Source organism: Crocodylus porosus, unplaced genomic scaffold (genome assembly GCF_001723895.1).
Source record: "Crocodylus porosus isolate Cpor-Errol unplaced genomic scaffold, CroPor_comp1, whole genome shotgun sequence".
NCBI lineage: Eukaryota > Metazoa > Chordata > Crocodylia > Crocodylidae > Crocodylus > Crocodylus porosus.
Genome location: NW_017728950.1, coordinates 1,112,195 through 1,134,639, shown reverse-complemented (window position 1 = coordinate 1,134,639; position 22,445 = coordinate 1,112,195). Strand labels below are relative to the sequence as shown.

The 22,445-nt window shown below is 38.0% G+C and overlaps 1 protein-coding gene across 3 annotated transcripts in view; it reads right to left on the bottom strand.

Moving 5' to 3' along the window:
• Window positions 1-22,445, bottom strand: part of CUNH9orf3 (chromosome unknown C9orf3 homolog) — a 326,108-nt gene that overhangs the window by 28,822 nt on the left and 274,841 nt on the right. For all 3 annotated transcript variants that reach the window (XM_019554787.1, XM_019554789.1, XM_019554788.1), the window contains one exon: window positions 3,685-3,801. In XM_019554787.1, coding sequence (XP_019410332.1) covers window positions 3,685-3,801 — 117 coding nt within the window. The remainder of the gene's footprint in view (window positions 1-3,684; window positions 3,802-22,445) is intronic.

Here is a 22,445-nt window from a genome sequence, read left to right as displayed (position 1 = left end):
CAGCTGTGTAGTAGTTTAGTGTGAGCCAGGACTATTTTCTCTATGTTGCAGCTGTTTGGCAGTCCCTTCCCACTGGGCTCCTGTGACCTGGCAGGGGAGGGAGACTAGCTGTGGTTGCTCCGTTCCCCCAGGCTGTGGGAATACAAGGGAGGGCCCAGCAGGCGCTCTGCTGGTTCTGCCGTCTAAAGGAGTACTTGGCAAAGGCCGATGGGCCTTTTTCTTCCACCTAGTTAGTTAGGCAAAACATGTGAGGGGAGAAAGTGAAGATGCTTAGAACAGTCGCAGAGATACCTTCTCAAATACTGCCCCAGCACAAGTTGGAGCAGCCACAGTATTGTTCAAGCATCTGCCTACCAGCTACAGTCCCCCTTGGAGCTATTAAAGTATCAAATAACTATTAAAGACCATGCAAGTAAATTGCACTACCACCACTGTCCATTCCCCTACACAAGATACTTCAAGGAGGACAGCATAGGAGTGAACTCTTCGATTTTTGTGTAACGTAGGGGATGCCCTCCACTTTGGTCCTGCAGGTGGCACTTCTTTTGAGGTGCCTGGGCAAAACAAAGGGTACAAAGCAAGGCAGATAATCTTCCCCAAAGGACTGATTCTGCCTGCTTGGTTTTTTTGAAACAACACTTCTTCTAAATAAGAAGTTTCAACACGAACATGCCGGATGGTAGTGAGGCATGAAAAATGTTGCATCTGGGCAACACCCATTTCACAAAAAAAGCATACTTAACAGGAACATAACTACTCAGTGCAGTGCCCAAATGGCTAGGGGAAAAACTGCAGTGGAACAGAAAGTGTGTTAAACTGGAAAGAGAAAGGCCAGTGCTTCAGAAATATACACAAAAGCTTCAGGATCCTTGAAGGAATGGTCCATACTGTACTAATATATGGTGAAATGCTGAACAACCACCTAGGGAGGAATAACCTGTTTTCTTGCAATATTTCCAAAATTCAAGAAAGATTTACATGCCCAGTGAGAGAGAAGTCTGTAATGTAATTGTAGGCAAGGTACAAAATAGCTCAGGGACAATGCACCCCATTTTCCTCCATGCTGATCTTACATAACTTGCTCCCTTCCTGGTCCCATGACTGGTTTCAATGTTGTATCAATGTTGCTGTGCTGGTGTATGAAGGCCTTTATAAAGGAAATTAAAGTCTTTAAAAAAGGGAGAAAGACAGGGAGAGTGGGAGGAACACACATACAGAATGTATCTTATTTCGTGCTCACAATGATGAAATGCTGCTCTTCCCTACTCTCTCCCAACCTGACCCTAGATCTACAACTGACTGAAGTGAAATCCCTTTAAATGCTTTTTGTGTTCCCCTGATTAGCACTACAAAATCTGGAGCACCACTGTGAATACACAAGGGATTAGCAGGTAAGTAAATATTCTGTATATTCTGCTAAGTCATAGGTCCTTTAACTACTCACAAATGTCAGACAGAAAAGCTCCCAAAGGTGCGCTGGATGTTCAATGGACAGTTTTTGCTAACAGGACTATGTGCCATGCCTTAATTAAAAATCTACATATCCTAGGTTGCTCCAGTACTGCACCCTGCTAGTCTGATTGTGGCTACTATCTATCACCAGGATGAATATAAATATAACTAACTCCTTTTTAATAATTAAAAAGTTTGTGTTACTGGCCTATTGGCTACTAGACAGAAAATCAAATACAGAAGATCCTGAATAAAAATCTGTGATAATAGGTTTCTTTTTAAAGCACATAATATTCTGCTCAAAACTTTGAGATCCCATAACTGTAGCTCTGACTATAACTAATTATCCCAGCTAATCAAAGTTAGATACAACCAGCTCAGGTAAAAGCTTGGACTGGAGTCTTCTAATTCTCTGCCCCTATGTCACCATAAGAAAAAATTTTGCCCTGCACTTACTGTAGTTTGAGACATGAAAGGCCACTTCCTCATGTATGCAACAGTGGGCAAAAATTCCCTTTAAAGAAATGTAGGTATCTGATCCCATGACCAGTAAAACTCTTAATGGTAATGTCATCTTGGTCATACTTCTTAAAGGTCTGTTAAGCCCTTGGCTTCACCTTGTAAAATGAAACTGATTATGCTCCTTTTGTTGAGGTCATAATTTTGCTTCTCAGAAAAAACATATTTAAAGGACACCGGTGTGTAGTTAAGAAAAATCCAAAAGAGAAAAAAAGCCCTAACCCCCAAAATAAAAGTTTGTATATTTAAAGGAACCAAAGAGGGTGAGGGGAAATCCCCAACCTTAAGCCCAGGGCCTACACCTCACAATTCACTGGCATGGAACAGCCACACCAGAGCCGCTGCTTTGATCCCAGCTCCCTACTTATTCCTCTTCCCATTACAGAACTCCTGACATTTCATTGGTATTCAGAGGTGATTAAAATATATCCCAATTCCTATAAATAGGAACATCAGTTTGAATACTAATTAAAAATAAGTCTGGCATTTGGAAACTCACATCAACAAAAAAAATAAAGAGCTGAAATAAATAGCAACAGTTGAAGTGTTGCCCAGCAAAGTGTGGGTTGTTTTTTGTTTTGTTTTTTTGTGGGGGGTCACAGAGGAAAAGGAGTTTTTAAATTCCCATTGGGATTTATCTAAAATGTATTACAATGACCACCTAGCCATTTCAGTGCAACAGTAATGAGAAAGATTTTAAATTTCTGCTTCATTTTTAATTACTGGCATAAAAGTCCATTTATAACATAAGCCATGCACAGTGAATTTCTATGTTGTTCACAGTAGTTTTTTAATAACCTAGGAGCTAAATATCATGCTAAGCTTTGTAGTGGCTCCTTCATTATGCTGGTATGGATATAGTCTCCTCAATAACTAACCAATTTTAATTTAGAAATATCATACCAGCTTCTTCTACACAACATGCATTTCCTAAAACCTCTCAACTCTCTCTGCTTGAGAAGCCCACAAAATTACACACAGTACTTATGTCCGGTAGTGTTAGCACGACTGGCCCTAACTTAAGGAGAAAGCCATGTGGGACAGGGAGCCTACTGTCATTTTAGTGCGCAATGTACCATCCTCATTTATGGATACCATATAAATAAAAAAATTCCCCTATGCTTGTTAACTGGATGCAGTTGGTTACTGCTGGTTCCTCCTGAAAACTCATATCCCACAAAATAATTTTTTACTCTTTCATATCACAAATTTATATTTCAAGAGCGAGGCCTCAGTTCTAATTGAAAGCAAATACTGTAGGCTGACCATGAAGAAAAATTTTAGACTAAATCAGATTTTTAAAAAGTGTCCTCATTCTTTCTGAGGTACAACAAAACCATAGCAGTTTCAATATACAATATTTATTATGCCCTAAGCAATTTACTTTGTGTGAGTGTACACGCTAGAGGTGCGTGCTGTATGCACACATACACATACTGGAAATTATGTAACATGCTAATAATCTTATATGACCTAACTACGGTATGCATGCCTATTGAAGAATACACAGCATACTCTAAAGTAACATACACATTCAGGCTGAGGCATTCAGAGTGAAGCATACTTTACCTGTCCCTCTTCATTGTTAAATACATGCAAGTTTAAACTTCTCTAACCGTAAATTGAGCACAAGGTCTTAATGGCGTGCCAGCATTCCTAGCCAATAGAACCATAACTCAGTTTAGTATCTCAGCGGGACTGCTAATGAATTACCTCTGCATCCTGCTCCTGGAGGCGATACGTTTTCTCTAAGCACTGAAGAGTTCGGGGACATAACGTTTTCTCCTCCAAGAGAGACTCCAGAAGTAAGACCAGCTGGTCTGGGAGAAGCTAAAAGCAAAATAAACGACTTATAAGAATAAAACCACGCTTACCGAGCAATTAAACTGAAACAGATCAAAGAGGACAAGGCTACAATAACCTGTGTAATTCTAGTATGTGTTTGAAACGTGGGAAGACCTTCTGTTTGATTTCTGAAAAACCTCAGAGTTTATAGTGTTTGTATTCTGAAAGACTCCATTCTAGGACCTAATTAAGACTCATTTTCTGTGGCTTTCCATTCCTATATTTAGATCAGATCAAAACCATGTTTATCTTATTGAAACGTTATCGTGACTTATTAGGCTCAGATCTTTATGGAATACATATGCGAAGTAATTCCATTTTGCTGGAGTTCTGTGAGGGTAGGAACAAGAGGATAATTTATAGTGCATCATTTCAAGAGTCCACCAGACATATGACTCTTTAACTACAATAGTGGTTTATAAATTATGGGCACTGTATTCCTGTACTGTACAAAAAACACAATCTACGTAAGTGGCACACAACACAATAAAGATTGTGAGGGCACATTTCTAGTGTAGTTGTCCACCACACTGAAACAGGGACCTCCAGACCTAGAACATATCATGCATACTAGAGCTCAAAACCTAACCTTTTTCAAGTTGAAAAATGGCCTGAAAAGAAAAAGTGCAAGCAGTCTCATGTAGTAAGTGCTTAAGTGCTTCATTTAATAGGCTTACTGGATGAACAAATAAATAATTCACAGAAAGCTCAGAGAGAAAGCATGTACACTAGCTGCCAGGAAATATATATTGGAAATCAGAGTTCAGAAAGTCCTAGCAGAGAGTTCTTTATTCACTCAAATATTTTTTTCCTTTCCTGCTATTGTAGGAAAAATCCACAACTGAACTGAAGCTCTTGCATGTAAAATAGGAATTCAACATTATTCAGCTTCAAGGTTCCACAGACAGATTATTATAAATCCTGCAGCATCCATCCTAATTCTACTTCTATTTCATTTTAAGATCAGGTTTTGGACCCTTTTGAGACTTCCCCTTTCTATGAATAAGAAATTCTTCTCCTGCACCACTGCCCACCACGTGGCCCTGCTTTTTCATTTTGCTAACAAGGTGCAACTGTATCATTGTACACTCAAAGGCCATCACTTTCATCTTATTCTCCTAGACACATACTGCAACCAAGGTCAGTTGCTTGGAGTACTCAAGACCTCACCTCACAATTAGTTTGAGATGAAAAAGGGTTGCCTCTAATTCAGCCCTGACTCTCTCTAAAGGGAAGCTAGTATCCGAGAATTCCTAACTGTTTTCTTCTGTTTTAATGACCACCCCTTACAAACCAAAAAGCAATGTCTGGCAGCAAGACCATGAAATGATCAAGGATTTTCTTCTCAAACCTCAACCTGTAAACCTTTAGCAGTTAATAACTAAACAAGCAAGGAGACAATCTTCACTCTCAAAATGACATCACTTGGCATTTAGCACATAAATCAAATGCTAATAAGGAAGGACATAAATCACCAGCATTTTAACAATTTGTTCTGCTCCGCAAAACATTCTTTTATCATCAAAGCTGTTTTCTGAAGATTTGAAAAATAGCCACATCTTACTCATTCCTTCTAACTGAAAAAGTTTCAAGCTAACACCCAAACCTGTCAACAGTAAGGAAAACCGAGTTGTTAAAAATAGTAATAAAAGGAAAAAATAGTTTTTCAATATCAGGACAAAACACTAAAATACCAACTTGGATATGATTGCACAGTCCAGGAACAGCTGCTTCAGAAAGAAAACAGGAAAGACTTCTGGGAAATGGCTCTGCTTGGAAACTGAATTAATCTTGAATGCTAATAAAATTTGAAATGTTGCAGAACACCATTCACTGAAGGTAACTTCTTGTTTAGAAAGCTTTCACTGTTAGGCATGGGATAATAGAACCACCCTTTGTTTTCAGAAACTGCAGGGTAGTTGGTTTTTTGACATAATCTTCACCCTTCTGTTATATGAATTCACAAATAAAGTGACTGCTTAAAATACAGTAATATTAGGGAATCTTTATCTTATTTAAGCCAACAAAAGCAAAGAGATTCAAGGGTGAGGCAGTAATCATGTCCTTAATTTACCTCACTGTGTCCACCGTGTTGAATGATAGGCTCAGATTTTCAGAGACTACAATTACAGATCTAACAGCACATTGGGAAGGCAGGGGGAGGGAAGAGAAAATTTAAAGAAAAAAAAAATCTGAAACCATGAAACTCTCTCCCTATATTGTAAGTCCCTGGGATGAGACCTTATATGCCAGGTTCTGGTTCACAGCACGATTTAAGACAAGCTATGAGCTACTGAACAGAGCACAGTGGGCGAGGGCATTAACGGGGAATGCTGACAGACTGATAACTAAAGTGACACTAGTGGGCGCAGTTATAACACTTTGTCCTTTCTCAGTCACTTCAACTAAAATGCTGGGAAGTAATGTATATTCCTTCAACATTTTCCCCCTTGCTTAACAAAAGGAGAGAGGTTAACACAAGATGTAGCTTGCAGAAAAATGAGGAAAGCGCAACAAAGCTTATTAAAACAAACAACTATAAAAATCCCATTTTTTGGTACTTATATTCCTTCCATTCTCATTCCCCCGATGAAGCAATATGAAAGTTATTTTAAAAATAAGCTATTTTTAAAGGTCTTTATAATTTTGTGAAACATTAAATTTGTGTTTTAATTCAGCTGCACACAACCCTATTTTTTTTTTTTTTTTGTTTCCCTGCTCAAGCCCACTCCCCTGCCCGTCCTCTATATGGTTGTGCACCTCATTCACCTGTTACATCTATCTTTCATTTAAGCATGCAAAGTTTTTGGGATACAGTCTGTCATTTAATAAGTATCTGTACTGCGCCTAGTCTAATGAAGCACCAGCTTTTAGGTGCTACAAAAATATGACACGTTACAGAACAATAGTAATAAATTTCTCTTAAGAATGAGAAAAACATTTAAAATTGATGAGAAAGTTAATTCTATTACTTGATCTTAAATATATGGTGGTCAGAAGAAATGTATCATGCAGGCATAACACAGTATACAGCCTGACAAACTTTAAAAGCGTCAATGTGCATTTCTATCTGAAAAAAGGACCAGCAGTTTTGTGACCGAAAGGAAATATATGCAATGCCAAAATACTCAGATTCACAGTGATTATTACAGAAGATTTAAAAAATATGGTCAGAATACAGATAGTTTATTTACAGTGTAAATCTAATTGCCACCAAAAAAATTGTACAATGGCAATATGGCATGACAGTTACAACATTATGCATTTATGTTGTAAAGTACATTTTATAGCCCCAGTTATGTCTACACCACAGAAATTAAGTTATTTTCCTCCTCTTCTTTTTTTTGCCCATAGTGTTTTACTGTGCCAACCGTACAGACACGGAATGAATTAGTATGCTGTGGTCTAGCACACTAGAGCTTTTTGTAACGTTACAAACAATTAAACAATATCGCAGTTAGAAGGCTATTTTCTCAGTACCATGTACCTTATTTTATTTGCCTTGCCTTTAAAGTTGCATAGCTTCTGCTACATTTACCAGGGAATTGAAAAACTGTGCTCTGCTTTTTAGAAAAATAATTGCTGGCATATTTTCATTTGCTGCCTGGTTCAGGGGTTTCAGGTTTGGACTACTTAAGATATTTAACTTCAGCGCATAACTTTGAAAAGGTCAAAGCTGATTTTCTATTCAAAAGAATCAGAAGAAAAACAGAAAAATAAAAAATACTAACAAATGGAAAATACAAATTGTTGCCAGATAAACTACAACTGCAGATTGTCACTTAAGTAGCTTACACACTCTAAATATTGAGATTGAATGTTTAGTAAACATTGAGGGACAGGGGAAAATGCATATATTGTATTCTACCCATAGCAAACTATGATCCAATGTATTTAAAAATTATGCTGCAATTCAAGTATCTCTGAAAACTTTAAGCAGTTCTGAGAAAGAATTTCCATAAGGCTTCTTGGAACAAAAATATGAATTTTCTGAACCCCACCCAAAACCTGTAAAAAAACCCCCCCAAAAAACAAAAAAAAAACCACAATGAAAACAAATCTAGCCTCTTCAAAACTCTCATATTGCAGCTACAAAGGTCACTGGCCTCACATCCCAAAAGACCACCCACACCAGGGAGACGATTTATCAATTCCTACATTAGCATAATGCAATAAATGCCACATTCACCATTTATACTAGAAAAATGTCATTGAAACATTTGGCTACTGACCTTTCACAGCCAGGAAATGTGACATAGATATATACACTTGAGCATCAACAGCACCAGTGCTTGCACTGCACCCCTAAGCCGGGACACAAATCACTAAAGTAATACAGCTGGTATGCTGAATATCCCATTTGCTCCAGTCTGTACTTGAATGAAGTCATTGAAAGCCTCCTTGGAGGGGAAATGCGCCTCAGACTAATGCAGCAACCGATTGACAGTGGCGTGATTTCTATTATTACTCCATTATCACACTGGGATCTGTGCCTAAATGAGCATACTTCCTCCCTGATGCCATTTCCTTTTATCCTGGCTGTAGTCTAAAAGTGGATCAATGGGAGTAATACATATGATGTCACTTCAATTTACAGCTACTGCCTGCCTCTCTCACATGCAAAGATAGATCAATTCTTCCCAAAAATGGTTAAGAAATGCATGGGGAGACTCTTCTCCCAGAAAAGGGTTCTCTGCTATATTTGTCTATGTTACTACAGCAAAGAACTGTTTATACTGAGAGAAAACAGGGGGGAAAGGAAAAAAAGTCACTACTGTACACTGGAGAATGCTGGCTGAAATTCAACACAAACAAGGCCGAAAACAGAATTAAAGCAATTTGACCTTTGCAAATCATATTGAAAAGGCTATGAATTTCAGAGAGACAATAGATTCCAAACCCATTTTCTCACTTGAAGGTAACCCTAGGAAAAAAAATTGTAAAATTCCTTTTCACTTACATTTTTACTAGATCTCCCAAAGCCAAACAGAATTCCTTCCCACCCTTCTCCTAAGAGAAAGAAAAAAAGGTGAAAAAAACCTCTCAGCCAAACATAGCTCTGATAGTGAATGGTTCCCTTCAGACAGTTTCCTCATTAAACACAGATAAGAGAGCATAGCTACTGGTCCAACAGACAGGATTTACAGGGCCAGGCCATCTTTCAGCCCATACTCTGAACTGACAAAGCAACCCAGAGAGAAAAAGAATCTTGCGTCGTAAACGCTCTGCATGGACATCTTGCCTTCAGGGCTGTTTTCTGCTGGCTGCAATTAAACAAAAACTTTCTTAAAACAAAATCCCACCCCCACCCCCTTTCTGCACCATATCCAGAAAAGTCTCCAAATTCAAGTCAACACTACTTAGTTAACAAACATGTTTAGAAAGATCTTGTCACAATTCAATTCAAATTATGTTTTTAATAACCTTATTTGTGCCCTTTGTCTCAAGTCATTTAAATAAAAACAACGGTATCTTTCCTCCAGCGACTAAAATATGTTCATATCAAATAACATGAATTCAACAGCACTGTCCACACAAACAGCTGTTAACTAGTATATTTTGATACGCCGTACTTAAAGGGGTCTAACTCTTAAAGAACTAGACTGCAGTTGGATTAATATACAGAAACATATATGTCATCTGCAGCTGACAAAAAAATGCTTTGAAGTGAATCGCAAAATAACAACAGCCTATTCTGGAGACTAACAAAATTTAAGAGGTGCACAGTGAAGCAACTTGTTCTGGTTAGCTTTATTTAGGTCAATTTGTTTATTAAATTCCTCAAAGGGAAAAAATGAGCTGGCTTTATAATTCAGGACATTTTAAAATGCAAGTGGACAGTCTGCCACATTTCCAAAAAGTAACATTAACACTCTTTATATTCTTAATGTTTTTATCTAGATTTAAATATGATCAATGTTGGTATCTATGGTTATAAACTAGCTCTGACTCAACTGTATTACCCATTGTGGGAAATTTTAATCAAAATTGCTTCCCAGAATATCCTAATTTTTGCTTATCAAAAGATATTCTGGTGTCTCCAAAATCTTTGGCCTAAGTGGGGACTGTACCAACATGCAGCTGCTACAGAAACAGTTCTGTAAAATGCTAACATCCAGAAGGTCCTTGAATAAAATGTTTATGAAAAACTCAAAAAGTCAATATATGATGCATTTAGAAATATCAATTTCTGTCAACTAAAAGGCCTTGTAGAACTACTGCTGGAAAATACAACATTTAAAGGTTGGATGGAGACTCATTTACCTCATGTAAGTATATTTGCAGGGGTTTTCCCAATTATTTTCAGTTCTATAACAACAAAGTGAAATGGTTTTTATTTTTTTAAAGTAGACAGTCTACAACATTATTTGTTACTTTAAAGTTATTGTTTGCCAAAATAAATTACGTATTATCTATTCAGTCTGTATTTTCCATATGACCAATTTGTGGATGAAGGACTGCCAATCAAAATAATGGTACAAAAGTACATATGTAATACAAACAGAAGAACTAGCTCTCTCAGACTTCATGCTCCCTTTCAAAATGAAACATTTAATATAGTGCAACTGTCAACGGAAAAGTAACTAGACACTTGCATTATAAGTTACATTTTATGAAGACTGCTGGAAAGATTATCTTGTTCTTTCTCTCTTTCTGTTTAATTAAAATTTATCTCCTGTACATACAACTATTAACAGTGAAACTCTAGGAAACTTATTCTAGATAAAAGAATGCATGTGGTATTAAAATTACTAAACAAACAGCCAACCTAAAACACACATGAGCCACAGAGGGCCACAAGGGGGGACACTGAATCACTAGGAACTGCTGGGTGCAGAGCACCTTTCTAGATGTGGCCACATCAGTGAAGTGCCTGACTGAGAGCTCTGCTCTTTGGAAAAACAGGGTTCTAAATGGTCATGCTGATAAGTCAAGTCACACATCCAAGAACAGCACTGTTTGCCCTTTAGTGTCTTAGGCCCTCAAAGCACTTGGTATTACTCATGGGCTTAAAAGTTAAAATGCATTCTTTAAAGACTTGCTTAAAATAAGTTCTTAAAAATTAAGCTTTTGACAGAATATGGGAAAGGTCCTACCTCTCTATCACTGCCCTTTCCAATTGCTAGATATTAACATATAAAAAAAATTACACTTATTTTTTAGCACTGCAAACATATTTGGAAAGCAATATTAAAAACAGAACAAAAACAAACAAGAAAGAACTGTGGAAATAATGAGTGCTTTCCACTGCTTTGTGTTGCAATTTACAGTATAAGCACATTCTTAAGACTCTAGTCGACTATACTTTTTTTTTGCTATTCTGACTAGGCATGCCCATTACTCTACGCGACACTGGTCAGGCCACAGCTGGAGTACTGTGTCCTGTTCTGTGCGCCCCACTTCAGGAGAGACGCAGACAACATTGAGAGGGTCCAGAGGAGGGCCACCCGCATGATCCGGGGACAGCAGGGCAGACCCTACAACAAGAGACTGCAGGACCTAAACCTGTTCAGCCGTCACAAGAGAAGGCTGAGGGGGGACATCGTGACCGTCTATAAACTCACTAGGGGGGACCAGAAGGGTTTGGGAGAGACCTTGTTTCCCCTAGCGCCCCCTGGCATAACAAGGAATAACGGCCACAAGTTGTTGGAGAGGATGTTTAGATTAGATATCCGCAAGAACTACTACACGGTCAGGGCGGCTAGGATCTGGAATCAACTTCCAAGGGAAGCGGTGCTGGCTTCTACCCTGGGGGTCTTTAAGAAGAGGCTTGATGCCTACCTGGCTGGAGTCATCTGAGCCCAGTTTTATTTCTGCTTAGGCGGGGGGTCAGACTTAAAGATCTACAAGGTCCCTTCTGACCCTGCTTCTATGATTAGTGTTTGTTAAAGGACCAAGAGTTGCTACCAGCTCCCAAGATGAAACAGTTTTTTCTTAAGCAACAGTACAAAATATCTTCCAATAATTTACTTAATGGAGAGAAGATCCACTTAATAAGAAATTCAACATCTGCAATCTAATGTAAGTGCATTGAAATGTCATAAATGATTAAACCTATATGATCTAACAAAGTGCTTAGCCAGCAAAACAGACACCAGGTGGTTTCTGATACAGGTTCAGTCAGGTTATGCAGCATTTTCCTCCAGCTCTCATTCTCAGAAAGCAATGTTTCTTTATACCTTTACCCTTGAACATTTTTTTAGATATAGCTAGTTACATCTTTAACATCTAAAGATTAAACACTTCTTGTTCAAGTATTTCATATAGTATTTTCAGTTATGCATCTCACAAGCTCACACACACACACACACACACACACATCTTCAGTCCCACCCACTGCCAGGATTCAGCTGAGTTCTAGTTCCATAAAGCTTTCAGAAAACTTGTTTTTTCCATGATATATAGTGAATGAACCACCCAACTCTTCCCACCCCCAGACTATTCCATGGCATAGTCCACTTGATTATATTTAAAACTAGCCACGGAAACAGAAAAAGCAGACATAAGAAACCCTTTTGAACATCTACACACTGCACAGGGCCCACTTATCTAGGTACTGGCTAGAGACAATGTGCAGAAGCAGTACAAACTAAAGTTAACACTGACCAAAGGCAAAATCTGTCAACAAACAGCCCAGAGCCTCAGCAGTGATGAAGCATCTGATACCCCTTGCACCTCTACAACCTCGTTGGATGACACCGAGTGTCCTGTGCTAGCCCAAAACATCCCTCCCACCTTACCCAGCCCAGTTCAGGCTCAGGCAGTGCATTTATATTCCTACCTACAAACAAATCCAAAAAGGGTAACTTCAGGCAAATTCATTCATCTGGTAACAAAAGCCAAAAGTAACAGATGGCATGCCCGACATTTATGAATAACCACAGACTAAAGAAGTCACAGAGGCTCACTGATTTCTTGTCTAGATTTCCTGTACCAGGAGATTTCAGAACAGACACTAACATGGACTTGCCACCAACGCAAAAATGGTGGAACTCAGTTACTTGCTTAGCTCCCTGAAAACTTTCAGAGGTTACCCAGGTCCAATCCACAGAACTGGTCATACTATTAACCTGAACGTCAAGATCACAGACATTACAAGCCAGCCTGTTTTGGACAGAACATCTCTACAATAAGGTGGTGGTCAGAAACCTTCACACTCCCAGACAACAAAAAAAGGAGGAAGGAAAAGAGATATATACACCAGTGATCGTGATTAGAGAGAGAGACTAGTAATCCTGATTGGACCATGAAAACTTAATGGATTCCAACAAATTTCAAAGCCTGGTAAAGGACACGAGCAGTCCACCCCATGGAAAGAAAAGCTGATGATCTGAGGAGTTAATCACTGACCACCAGTAAAAAGTGCCAAATTTTGTTCCCAAGAAGCTAGGCTTAACTACTTTTTCAGCTCCAAATGTCTGCAACATGCAGAAGAAGAGAGATCAGATACTGTAAAGAGCTACCATCTTAGTGCAAAAGAATGATACACATTTGGGAAATCTAAAACAACATGGATCTCTTCTGTCTAGACCTGCCCGCATGAATTCCCAGAGCTCAGTGCACCCACTCATCAAAACATTCTCAACAGCCTAGAAGAATCACAATCCAAGACTTTTAAATTCAAACATCACAAGGGACTCCATAAAAAAAAATACTGCTGTTAAATCTAAGACAGGTGACAGGGGCAATGCCCTAGAATAGCTGACCCAACCAAGGAGAGATGCTTCCAGGCACTGAAGGAAACCTACAGCTTCCCCCTAGACTCCTTATTTATGGAGTCCTACAAGGGTCAGTTCCCTTTCCAGTTCTTTTCAACTTCTACATGAAGCCACTAGGCTGTGCTCATCTGTCTTACATTTTACCATATTAATAACAAATACAAACACTTGCAACTAGACTTCCAGGTCTAGACAAAAATCATTTCCTTGCTGAAATGAAGTCAGGTTCTTGTTCTTCCTGTTTTAAGTGTACCAAAAGCAAATGCCAAGCAGTTTTTCTACCAAAGCAGCCGATTCTTTGTTTGTTAAAGGGCAGCTTTCCTTCCTTCCTTCCTTTTACCACTGTGGGATTAACCATGTTGAACCAAATTCAGCTAAATGGGCTGAGTTCTAGTCTGGAGTTCTGGTGAGGAACACTTTGGTGGGCTCAGCCTGAGCATGCCCTGCTGAATACAGTTTCATAAGTAGGACACCCAGATGCCCTTTTTACATACCAGCATGGCCCAGAAACTGCTTCCTAATTGGTTTCCAGTAAAAATATGTTTCATTGTACTGAATGAGTGTCAGGTGTTCACTACTAGTTTTCTAACAGTTGTGTTGCCAGGGTGGCTGGCTGTGCTGGGGAGAAAGAAAGACGCTGAGAATTGCAGGAAAAGAGTAGATCCAGGGAGCATATGGTAGAGAGAAAGGCGCGGTCCCAGGAAGGACAGAGAGAACTGCGGTGGCCCAGTAAAAAGACTTTCTGTTGCAAAGCAATCTGCTGTGCTGCTTGGGACATAGGCACTTTATTCGCCATCCCCCTCTTCTTGAAGAAGAAAATGCCATCCTTTCCAGGAGCTGACCAAAAAGAAGCAGCTCTCTGAGGTGAGAGAGCTATGCATCTCTGGGGAAGCCAGCGACAGAGAAGAGCCAGGGTCTCAAAGTCAGAGGCTTGCCCCTTGTGGGGGCTGGCTTCAGCAGGATCCTTCAGTAGAGGGAGACCAAATAAGGCTTCATCCTGGAGTGTCCCAGCTACCACTGAAAGGGGTGTGATCTGTGACACCACAAACATTAGCCAATATACAACCAACTATATTTGGATGACTTGGACTCAAGAGTTAGGGAAAAATGGGACATTATTAATAGCTCTATCCATTCTACATCACAAATAACTGTATCACTTCCACCATTCTGCCAAATGGTTGAATGAGATCATTTCAAATGAGATGATGAATTCTGAACATTTTGAAGATTTGTAGCCATGGTACAGTCTCTTTAGGCTCAAGGTATGCACCCACAACTCCATTCAGTTTGTGACTTAGAAGTACTCTTGGACTTTTCCTGACATTTATTCTTAGGTAGCAGCATCCATGAGTAACACTTCCCAACATCCCCAGTTGATGAGAAGACGTCATCCCATTATGACAGATGATGACCTTAACTCAGTGATGTACACCTTCAGTTCTCCGCTTGACTACAGCACTGCAATATCCCAGGACAAGAAGCTTTTAGTATCTGGCTGGGCTGTAGCATTTTGCACCAATCAGCATTTTTAACCTCCTCAGTGACTTTCACAGGGATCTGATGTGCCATCCATCTATCCAATTGCTTTCCACACAATTTCCAGTAAAATTCCAGCCTCATCCTTATTTTCATGCCATTCCATAGTCAGGGACCAGGATATCTAAAACATGACCTATAGTACAAAAACTACAACCAACAACCATACTTTTTTTGGCACAACAGTTTTCTCTATTAAAGAGGTAAAACTTATCTGTGCAGGAGAGCGATATCTGAAGGAAGTCAGTCCAAGACTATGGAATTAATTCACCCAGGATCTAAGAACCATCATGGTCATCATCAGGTGCTGGTCCAAGTGTACAGTAAATTATTTTGACCTTGCCTTCCCAAACATAAATACCCAGCAACATGCTTAAAAACAACACAGCCCCCCAAGGAAGAAACGAAACAAAAACAAAAGTTCCCCCCTACTGAAACAAGACACTACTCTGTGCATGCTTCTCCCCAGGGAGAGAGGATGAAACAAATCACAGCATAATGACAGATGTTAGTTATGTTTCTTAGTGTACTTGTAAGAGGCACTTGGATACTAAAGTGATGAGCACAATAGAAGAGCACAGTTGGGATATTTAATACTTTTAGTTATTATTCAACAATATGGGAAATGGCTCAGATTTTATTTAAATCTGTTGAAGAGGACAAAGATTCTTGTAAGTCATTCCTTCTAGTGGAGCTGAGGATATTCAGATGAACAATATATAGCATTCTTATTGAGCTCAGTGCTCTTGCCATGTTGCCATGGTCAGTGTGGGCAGCACCTCTATTTTCAAGGCACTGACTTTAGACAGATAGACAGACAGATAGACATAATATGATTTTACTTGGCTATTCTTAAATACAAAAATTCTAACAGATGAAAATGGAATTAGTCTGTGGGTGCCAAAATCATTCTTTTAAAATTATTATTACGTAATAAGACATTTGAAACAGTGAGTGAGTTTTTCAAAAAGGCTATAGCTGGACAAAGTATAATAGAAGATGAATTGCACAGTGGGCATTACTCAGATGAGAATCTCTGCAATGCCAATAAAGACTACTTGCATGTTTATGAGATGAGCAGGACTTGGCCCATTATAAATACTGACTACGGGTTTTCAAAGCAGTTCCATCACATAAAAGGGGTACCTTTAATAATTAGTTTTTATCTTCTTGTAATAGGCATGATTCTTTGCTCGCTACTACAATTTTACACAGGTATAATTCCATAAGTCAACGCAATTGCTCTGAACAATCAGTTTTTAAAGTATTATCAGTGAAACAATTAAAATATTTTTCTAGTATCTATGGAAACGTGAACTTAATACGTAGTTTAGGCGATAGTAGAACGGCAAATAAGCAAAAACTAAAAAAACCAGGACTTGGGGAAGAAAGGGGAAAAGGGTAAAATAGCAGAAAATTTATTTTGGAGTCCAATAGATTAAAATTAAACTGGTAAATTAACTGATGATGCAATATGCTTAGGAAGCTACATAATTTAAGATATCAGAAACTAATTTTAGTTTCAGTGTTGGGATATCATCTGACTCCTACAATATCTCAGCACCATGGTAAAATAAAAAAATTCTTACTCTTTATATTCAATACATCAGTGTATGGCCTTAAAATACATACTGAAAGTTTTACAGTTTTAAAAATGTGTTTAATAAAACCTTGGGCATCTCTCTCTCTCACAAAAATTCCTCACTGAAATGCATCCATGCACTTTATTTTTAAAGCAATACTTGGGTTTATTGATCAGGATTACTTATCCAAATCACAGATTTTCTTTTTCCAGAATTGTTTCCTTCCTCTTTAATTAGAAACACACCTCACACTCAAGTATATATGTGTATTACTTCTCATTTAGCATATTTACAGAAAATGCAAACACTTGCAACTGCATTTCCTGATTTAGACAAACAGTTGTTTTTTTAATGAAAGAGTCCACTTCAGTTAACTGTTTCAAATGTACCCTACAGACTCCCCAGCAGTTCTCTCACATAAAACATCTATGTTTTCTTGTTATAAAGCTTTCATATTGGGGTATTAATCAGAAGCATTGCCCCAAAATATTATAACTCACTACAGACTGAGCAGGGAAGCACAGGCTGGGACTCGGAACAGAGAAGCACAGCTGTTGCAAAGTAAATAAATAAATAAAATTTAAAAAATGCACACAACTTAATATAAAGTTTTTCAATTCTGTAAATGAGCACAGAAGTAATTCAATTCACTGCCAACCACTCCCTCACATTTTTCCATTCAGTAAAATGATCTAATATGTATTTGGAGTAGTCTCCTGTGTGCCTCTCCTATGCTACGTACCTTTGGATTCCATTCCAGACATTTTATATCCAGGCTTAACTTACAAAAGTTTTATGTGGAAGAGGATGAAGCATTACATTATTACTGGCTACCCTACAGACTCGTAGTAAGGAAGTATCTAACAAACCATATAGTGATTGAAAGCAAGGCATTCTACAACCCTGTACGAAAACACTATGTTGTTTGATCTATTGCTGACTTGGCTTGGTACTATTAACCTCCCCTTTCCAGTGAAAAGGGAAACACTTATGAAAAAACATGGAAAAAATAGCTAACTTATGGCCAGCTTCCATACTCATGATGCAAAAGAAAGTCTCCCATTAACTTCAAGGGAAAGCTTATTTGTGTAAGAAGTATAGAACAGGACCTTAAGCACTCCTGTTACATGCAAAGCAAATCACAAAACTTTAAAAGATGAGCAGACAATAAAGAGAATAGAAGACTGACTGCAGAATAACTGAGCATTATTTATGTACTAATGGTGGCTGACCCCTAAATTAAGCACCGCACTTCAACAGTAATTCAGAAGATCATCTGCTAATGGAAAAAGTTGACTGAATGGTAGGTTTGAGCATAATGAAAAATATTGTGCACACTGACAGGTGGAACTTAAACAACTGTAATCCAACATCTCTTTCACATTATTACTTGTTAATATGTTTGTCTTTAAACTCACCCTCTTGTAAGAAACAACTGCCTGATCATTTGAAACGAAGCTGTTCTCTGCTTTAAAATCAAGAGTTCACAATCGTTCTAACGACCAAAAAAAGTAACCAGCGGAGCACACTACTAACCCTGGCCAACTCCTGACTAGTGAATTTTGGTTCAGAAGTTTCTTTTCAGATGCATTTGTGGTTAAAATGAAGATAAGTTTCCATTTTAAATAACAGTCCTCAGGTGCTACAAAAATTCCCTCCAGAAAGCGTTCGCAAGAGATATTTTTTATACATGAATGTTATTAATATCATGGCAAAGAAAATGTCTGTGACAACTTACTGGTTTAAAATGAAGAGTCTGAGCATGTAGAACAAAAAAATCCAATTTATAAAGAATGAAATTTAGCAAATGATCACTCTACGATTAGTTTAATTAGTCTTGATATATTGGAGAATTAGGACTGCTAAGACACTTAACACTGGAAGATATTTTCATTATGGTTATTTCACAAAGTATTTTTCTCCCAAGTGCCATATGTATAAACATCTTTTAAGCTAGCCTCTTTTTAAAAAAAGCATATGTACACACACACACACACTCTCTCTCTCTCTCTTTTCCAATATATGGGGGTTTTTCCATCTGGGAAATTCTAATCTGGCTTGGAAATGCTATGGATGTATTTCATTGTTAGCACAAAGTAAATTAACAGTTAAAAAAAAAACCGATTCAAGGACAATTGCATAGTTTGGGCACAACCACACAATTAGCATTGTGTACCCTGGAGGCAATGGCATTGTATGCATGCTTAGGGGTTTGCAGGACTGGGCCCAGAAATGCCTGTTTTGAAAAGGCAATATTACAATAAGGGACCGTGATGTCAAACTGTAGAATTCTACAGCAAATATCTATTTATTCTACTCTTTAAAATTAGCCTAAAATGTTACAGAAAGTCTGTTCTCTATTAAATTATACAGATTTTTAGAATAGTTTCTATGGAGCCCTGCTTAAATTCTATAGAACCATAATGGATTTATTAAATTCTATACAGCTTTACCAGTGTTTTTTAACTTGTACATTGATCAAAAATATTATGAATTCCAGGAAATGTAAAGTTCATTAAGACTCCTTGTTCTTAACTTACACTACTCGAGACAGAACCACAGAGCAGAGTTTGAAGCTTCTCTGAGCACCACTCTGGCAGTCTTCAGCTTAAGGCTCACAAAGTCCCACATCATTACACATTGCAAACATACACGATGATGTTGAGCATCTTTGAGTAGCTGAAAGTAGGACCTCAGCACCTCCCAGCCAATAATCACATATTTAAGTGATCATGTAAGGCACCAAACTCTGAATTCTCTAGCTTTTCCTCTATTTTATGTGGTAAACCTTACAGCTGTTTAAGCATTGAACACTTTTTTAACACATTTAATACATTTTTGTGCTTTATATAGTTTAAAAAAATGTATAATTGTGAAAGCAATCTGTCCTTTTCACAAACATCACTGAACTGCCTTGTTCTAAATCTTGCTCAACTGTCAACTCAATTCTAGGCTTTACTTTTTATCATTACTGAATATTTAGCAAAGATTTGAGATACTGGTCATGTATATTTCAGGTAAACCTGGACAGTTCCACTTATTTTAATAATGGACAACGAGGAGCTAACTTTGTCTTAAATAATCCCAAGCAGCTCTACCCTGCCTTTGAAAAATATCAAAGAGATGTGTAGGAATGATTTAAATTCGCTTACTCATTATTTGCTTCAAGATGAAAATTTCTGTTTATAAGGAAGTCAAATATAAATATAAAAACCATACACCCCATTCTCAGTAGTATTACTTTAATATTACAAGATAGACTATATTTTTTTTCAAAGACAAAGACAACACCATTGAAACAAATGATTAAATGGGACACCTAACTTTCCTTCCTTTCAATAATGCTTTGGGGTGGTGGAAGGAAAGAAAGGGGCAGCAAACAGAAGTGCACCAATATTGAAAATAAATTCCATAATTCCAAACAGCTGAAATATTACAGCATCAGTGCAAGATATGATATAGCAGAGACATATTTTAAATAACGTTTATAAAGCTACCAGTCTTATTTTTTTGTTTTGCTTTGCTTTGGGGTTTGTTTGGTTTTTTTTACTTACTAATAATGCTCATCATGCCAGGCAGCTGGCTGGCGTTTAGAATCTTTTCACCTGACTATACATTAGGTATCTGGAAAATATACTTTTCAGACCAAATGCACGAGCCATTCTTCTCGAGCCAAACCCAATTCCAAAATAGTACTATCATTGTTCCAACCTTGAAACTGTGATCACTGTGGTGATCAAGTTCTGCCTCTCTCTTTCCCTTCTCCTCCGCAACTGCTTCCCCAGCCACCCCACCCTCTTCCCCCATACCTTTTCAATGCTCTCTTAGGACAGTCATCTCTCACCCAGTAATTACATTAATTAGAAGATTTAAGTTCAACGTTTGAACAATTTAAAGCTAGTTTCAACACATTCTACAATTCTAGCAGTGACACAATAAAAGTATAAGGACTTTCTCCTGTGCTTATTGTGTGAAAGCAGCTTAAAAAAAAGTGTTTATAAAATCTTTAATAAAAACTTTGGCATTTACCAGGGAAACAGTATCTTCTTGCCCAACCCTGGCAAGAAGACAATGTTCAATCATGGAGATTATGAGCACTCCCAGGTGCAATTCCATTGGCTTTACAAAGATAACCAAGGATGGTTATCTCTTAACTTTAAAAATTTGAAATAGCTGACAAAGACACTGTCAGTGCTGGACTAGTATTTTCACAGTAGAATTTCTTCAAGCTGAGGATGGTTGGGCCAAATTTTATGTATAATTTCAGTCTGAATAAAGCTATACATGCTCATGAACTGTGGTTTGCTGTTCATATACATATGCTAAAACCAGTATATCGGTCTGTATAACGCACAGTATCAACTTCTGCTTGCAGGAAGTAAGGGTGGAATTACTGACTAAAGCCATAGGCTTTAACCAAATCCAGGTCTGCATCAGTAATGTAGCCCATGTGAATAAGCAGCCTTTCCATTCCAGTGTTACAGTCATAATCTTCATAAACAAATTGTTCCAAATAAAATAAAAGCAATCAGAATGACTCTTTTGTTGACTGTCTCAGAATTTCCCTACACGGAACAAAGCAATCCATATCACGTAGAGTCATGTCTCTTGAGAAAGAAGTGGGGGGGGAACAAAGACACTCTGTGATATAGTAACGTGCATGATGAGCTTCAGGAAGCTCCAAAGACCAATGCAACAGGTGGGGAATGGTTCTCTTTAGAAAAGTTTTGTTTTCCTTGCAAGCATTCCACAGCATGTCCTTTTCAGTCAAAAAATCCCATTATTTTCTTTGCTCCTCACGAATAAAATGGTTGGGGAAAAGGGATATGGAAAAGGAAAATACTATTTAAATAGCTTATTTTACATCCCAACACCTATCTGGATCCCAATAGTAATCTGTATATGTACAAAAAACAAGCTGGTAACCACTGTATGAACAAAATAAAATACAGAATTCAGATCAAGTGCAAAACTTATATTTCTCTCCTCCACCCCATCTCTCTCTCTCTTTTTTTTTTTTTTACACGTTCATGTATTTAAACCCATCAGCACCTGCTTTCTATGGCACAAGGTCAGAAATGAAATGTCATATAAACCACACCACCATATCAGAACATGGAGCTGAGCATGAAAGACATGCAGTAAGAAAGACTTGTTTTAAATATATTCTAATTTGCAAAATCACAAAACACAAAGCAGGAGCTGGCAAATCTAAATGTCAGGTCCTGAAAATCATGGGAAAATGTACTGTTGGCTTCTAGCCAAATAATTTGCTCACTGCCCCTCCTCCCTACTCCATTTGTACCTGACACTCTTTGGAGCACTAAATCAAATATTGCTGCATATTTTTTTGAAGTAGATTACAGGTTATCTTTAAAAGCGACAATTTTCAACATAGTTACAGCTGAGTCTGAATTTTTCCACCTACTACTTTTGCTAGTAAAAGTCAAGATTATTTTTTCTCCAATATCTGTCATATGGATTGTCTCTATTTTCAGTATGTTTACTTTATGCTTCATGTGGCACGGCTTCCCCTGAAAAGCCAGTTTCCCCAGTTGTTTGCCAGAAGCCTTCACACAGCAACTGGGTTGAGAAGAACAATAAAAAACAAAACAAAACAAAAACCAAACAAAAAAACACCAGGAAAAACTGGATTGTGAAACCACAGAAACTGGCAAAACAACAGAGAGCCCCCCTTGCATTATTTTTAACAAAATGTTTCGAAGTTGACTAGACTTCAAGTTGGCAGGGGTTGGGTTTTTGTTGGGGTTTTTTTTGATCACTGATA